This window comes from Vespula pensylvanica, chromosome 14 (genome assembly GCF_014466175.1).
Source record: "Vespula pensylvanica isolate Volc-1 chromosome 14, ASM1446617v1, whole genome shotgun sequence".
In the NCBI taxonomy this organism is placed as follows: domain Eukaryota; kingdom Metazoa; phylum Arthropoda; class Insecta; order Hymenoptera; family Vespidae; genus Vespula; species Vespula pensylvanica.
The window spans coordinates 3,276,126-3,281,125 of NC_057698.1; the positions used below are offsets into that span (position 1 = coordinate 3,276,126).

General features: G+C 34.7%; 1 protein-coding gene across 6 annotated transcripts in view; it reads left to right on the forward strand.

Moving 5' to 3' along the window:
- The window catches only part of LOC122634171 (neuroligin-4, Y-linked-like), a 30,253-nt gene that overhangs the window by 7,457 nt on the left and 17,796 nt on the right, over positions 1–5,000 (forward strand). For 5 of the 6 annotated variants that reach the window (XM_043822835.1, XM_043822836.1, XM_043822840.1 and 2 more), the window contains exons 2-4: positions 2,971–3,268; positions 3,847–3,999; positions 4,367–4,567. In XM_043822835.1, the coding sequence (XP_043678770.1) occupies positions 2,971–3,268; positions 3,847–3,999; positions 4,367–4,567 (652 nt within the window). Of the gene's footprint in view, positions 1–430; positions 768–2,970; positions 3,269–3,846; positions 4,000–4,366; positions 4,568–5,000 lie in introns of those variants that run through there. The other variant, XM_043822837.1, reaches the window with a different exon arrangement.

Sequence of the window (5,000 nt, forward strand, 5' to 3'; positions counted from 1 at the left end):
TCTGTCTGTCTGTCTGTCTGTCTGTCTGTCTGTCTGTCTCTCTCTTCTTCTTCTCTCTGTCTGTTTGTAAGGTTCGTAATACCGATTGGAAGATCCTGAACTTTGAGGCTAGGTCAAAGAACTTCCGTTTTCCATTCCAACGCTCCTACAAATATAAACCCCTTCGTTGGATACTTTTTTAGTTGGGCTGGTTGAACGTAACTCTGTAGTATCGATCGGATAGTACCTGTCCAGTGGTGGTGATTCGACCTAAGGCCACCCTTTAAAATTATACTCCAGGGGTGAACGAGTTTGGCCGAACGAAGATGGGATACCGTTGCGTTGAACTTTACTATCGAGTTTGCGACCATCAGAGAGGAAAATTTGCAAGAGAGAGAGAGAGACAGAGAGAGAGAGAGAGAGAGAGAGAGAGAGAGAGAGAGTGAAAGAGAGTGAAAAAGAGAGAAGGAAAAAAATAACAAAAAAGAAAAAGAAAGAAATAGGGAGATAAAGGGAGAACGAAGTGAAGAGGAAAGAAGAGAATGGTGGCCTTCGTTAGTAAATTTGTAATCCGATTACTATATTATAACTTTTTTAATCGCAGCGAGATCGATGAGAATAATTATTTAGAAAATAAAAAGAGAGAGAAAGAGAGAGAGAGAGAGAGAGAGAAAGGCAGGGAAAAGGAGAGTACACTCCGTCCTTTATGGATGATTCGTTTATCGTTCATGGATATTGGCGAATGACTAGCCGCAGGAAAAAAAAGGCAAATGCTAATGAATGAGTGTGTATGTATATGTATGTATGTATATATATATATATGTGCGTATATGCATGTGCAAGTATGAGAGAGAAAGAATGTAGTAACACATACACCATCCTTTTCCTCTCTAGGGTAGAAAAATAACGACACGCATGTCGACGCTGGTCTGTTGACTCTGCTTCGTTGTAGAGGCCTCGAGGGAAAAAGAAAAAAAAGAAAAAGAAAGAAAAAAAAAGGAAAAATAAAAAGAAACATGAAAAAGGGTGAAGATAAAAAAGGCGTCGAGGTCGGTTATAGGGTTACCACGTGGCGGCCGTTAATTTTTAATGCTCGCCAAAGAGCGCGCAAAGCGTACAAACTAGTATGAGAGAGTGAAAGAGAGACAAAGTGAGAAAAAGAGAGAGAGAGACATAGAGAGGTTGGACGATCAGTGGGAATGCAACTTTTTTTGATTTTCTTTTTTTTTCCTGGATTTTTTTCGATTCCATTTTCCGTCCTCCTCTCTCCCTCCCTTCTCCACCTCTCTCTCTCTCTCTCTCTTTTTTCCTTTTTTTTTTTATTCTCACCGAATAACACCACGACGCGAAAGGTTAATGGGAATTCGTGATTTCACCCGGATGCGAGGCCGAAGCGTCGAGATTTCAATGGCTCTCCTATACCCAAGGGCACCCGAAAGGTGCAATTAACGTCGGCGCCCACCACACGAGATTTATTGGTCCTTCCGCCTATAATTGCTTTCAAGAAGCGGCTGGACTGCATATTTTTTTTCATTCTCTTCCTATCTTTGAACGAGAGAAAGAAGGAGATAGATAGAAAGAAAGAAAGAAAGAGAGAGAGAGAGAGAGAGAGAGAGAGAGAGAGAGAGAGAGAGAAAGAGAGACAGAGAGAAATAGTTATCAAGAATCGTCCTTAACTAAGGGAAAAACGTGAGAACATTATCGAACTAATTTAACACGTTAGGAAAGATGATGCTCAGGCTATTTTAACGTGACTTTCTAACCACGGCAACCCTAACCATTAGGTTATCCGAACCCTTCGGTCAATGAATACCTACTTGTATGAAATTAACGTGGTCGTGTTCACATACATGATAATTATTCATCAGCCGATGAGATTATAAGAGATTTTGTAATCATGTTCTCATTTTATATGAAATATAATCACAACTATTTTTGATTTGAACAATATGTACAATTTCGGATTATCAACGATATCAATTTGTTAATTCATTGATTAATCATTCGTTTTATTAATACAATATTCTATGCATAAGTTAATCCATTGTATTTTGTACATTCATTATAATATCTATCATTTTGTGCATCCGTTAATCCATTATCCTGTGCATTCATTATAACACCTATCATTCTGTGCATCCGTTAATCCATTATTCCGTCCATCGGTTAATCCATTATTCTGTGGATCCGTTAATCAATTATTCTGTGCATCCGTTAAACCATTATGCTGTGCATCCGTTAAACCATTATACTGTGCATTCGTTATATACCCCCACTATTCTGTGCATCTGGTACACTCATCCAATGCATTAAGTACCTTCTCTTCTCATCTTTTTCTATTTTTTCCTCTCTCCCTCTCTCTCTCTCTCTCTCTCTCTCTCTCTCTCTCTCTTTCTTTCTCTACTTCTTTTTTTCTTTCCTTTCTCTTTGGTGCCTCTTACTTTTGACACGTCTTTGAATTAACGAGCAAGATAGACGAACGAATAATTTTTTACTGTCTTAAAAATCGTAGTCTCTTTTTTATAAAGTTACTAACGTTATCGCACTGATGATTAATAGCATCTAATGTTTTAAAGTGTTATCGTTTAATCGAACGAATAAATTTTTTTACTACTCCCTTGAAAATATCGTAATACTTTATAAACGAGGATATTATCATCATAAATAATAATTGATATCATCAAGGAAACGTTTTGTAATATCGATCGTTGCAATGAATATTCGAAAAGATTTATTATCAGTAAGAGTAATTCAACGAAGAATTTTTCTATCGTAAAAGAAATGTAATTTTCTTTTTCTTTCTTCTTTACTTTCAACGGAGCTTATCGTTGATAATCAATAATATCGAGTTTTTAGAAACGTTTTTTATATATGACAATCTGTGTGTTTTATCATACGAAGTTTTAATCATTTGATTATTATAATTGTGATACTAATTGTTTATGTATATTTATATTGCTTAAATATATATATATATATATTTCTTTTTAGGAATTTAACAGCAAACACTTGGATCCAGTCGAAGTGTTTCGTGGGATTCCATACGCTGCACCACCAATCGGAGATCTAAGATTTCGTGCACCAATTTCACCAATACCTTGGAACGGTGTGAAATTGGCAGAAACTTATGGTGCCGTTTGTCCCCAGAATCATCCAGACATCGGCAACGAAACTGCTGCACTATTGCAAATGCCCCTTGGCAGATATCAGCAATTGAAGCGTTTACTTGCATTTTTGACCAATCAGAGCGAGGACTGTCTCTTTCTGAATTTGTATATACCTGGAAGCGGTAATAGTGAATTTTTACAATTTAAATTTTTTTTCTCACGACTAGAAACGAATTTTATTATCGATAAATCATACGTTCGACAATTCTTTCAAACTAGATCAAATCGTAAAACATATATATATATATATATATATATATATATATATTTTATTTTCTAATGGAGAAACGGATAAACAATAAATGTGTTAAAATCTCGCAATTCATTGAACGCATCAATCATCGATAATCGATATCTCGTTCGGTTAAGGATTCCAATTCCAATAAGATCCGATGAGAAATTTCCTACTGTCACGAATAATAGAATTCCATTTGGTCCGTGAGAAATCAAAATTCCATCCCAAGTGAAAATAGCTTAACGCGCTTAAATGCTACTTATACCGGGATAGAGAAAGAGAGAAAGAAAGAGCCGAAGGAAAGAAAGAGAAAAAGAATGAAAGAGATAGCATTTTATAGATAGATTTTCGTCGGCACACGAAATGCTGAACCATCTCGGACTATTCTCGTTTGCGACGATTTATCTCGAATCTACTCGTCATTCTACGATTTTTCTATAATACCATTGAAAAAATATTTTGCAGGATCGCTTGGTTTGGAAGCACCCTATGCAGTTATGGTTTATGTGCACGGTGAAAGTTTCGAATGGGGTTCAGGCAATATATATGATGGATCTGTATTGGCTAGTGCCGGTCATGTCATAGTCATTACGCTTAACTATCGTTTAGGAATATTAGGTAATAAAAATCGAAATTATTTGTCTCTGATTTTATAATAAAAATAATGATAATAATAATAATAATAATAATAGTAATAATAAAATGAAAAAAAAAGAGAAAAGAATCTTTGATATCTCTGATTTTATAGTATATATAATAATTTAAATAATTTATATGATCTATATAATATATTAAATATAATAATAACTTATATGATATAATTTATATAATTTTAATATATTAAATAATTTATAGTATAGACGACGATGATGATAATAATACCAATAATAATAATAATAATAATAACAATAAAATGAAAAAAAGAAAAAAGAAAGAAGATATTAAAAAATGAAATTCATCTATAAAACGTTCGTTAAATTTCTAGGATTTCTTAGAACTCGTCCTTATCCAGACAGAACGACAGGATCAGGTGGAAACTTAGCATTAAAGGACATAGCAATGGCTTTACGTTGGGTTCGTGAAAACATCGCTGCCTTTGGTGGTGACCCAACAAGAATCACTTTAATGGGCCATGACACTGGTGCTGCCCTCGTCAATCTTTTACTTCTTGCTCCTTATGGTAAAGGTAAGTCGATCGATAATTATTAATTAATTAAACGAGTAAGATATAGAAAAATGAAAGAGAGAAAGAGAGAAAGAAAGCGGAAAATTTTGCACGTATTTTTAAAGACGCATTCGACATTTATGCGTCCTCTTCGAAAACTTGGCTCGACTTACGTTCGATACTTGACCTACATACACACACACACACACACATATATATATATATTTTTTTTCATAGTTACATGTTTAGAAACCTCAACACGAGTATTCATTACTCCCGTACGTCGCTTTTTTACGCTTTATCGCTTTAATTTCTTCGACTTTAATTTTCTAAGAGCACGTACTCTCTCTACGTACGCGCGAGGTATACCAACGAGAGCAATCTTTTGGGAAAAGAAAAGGAAATGCGAATGAAAAACAAAAAAAAAAAGAAAAGAAAAGAAAAAAAAACGAAA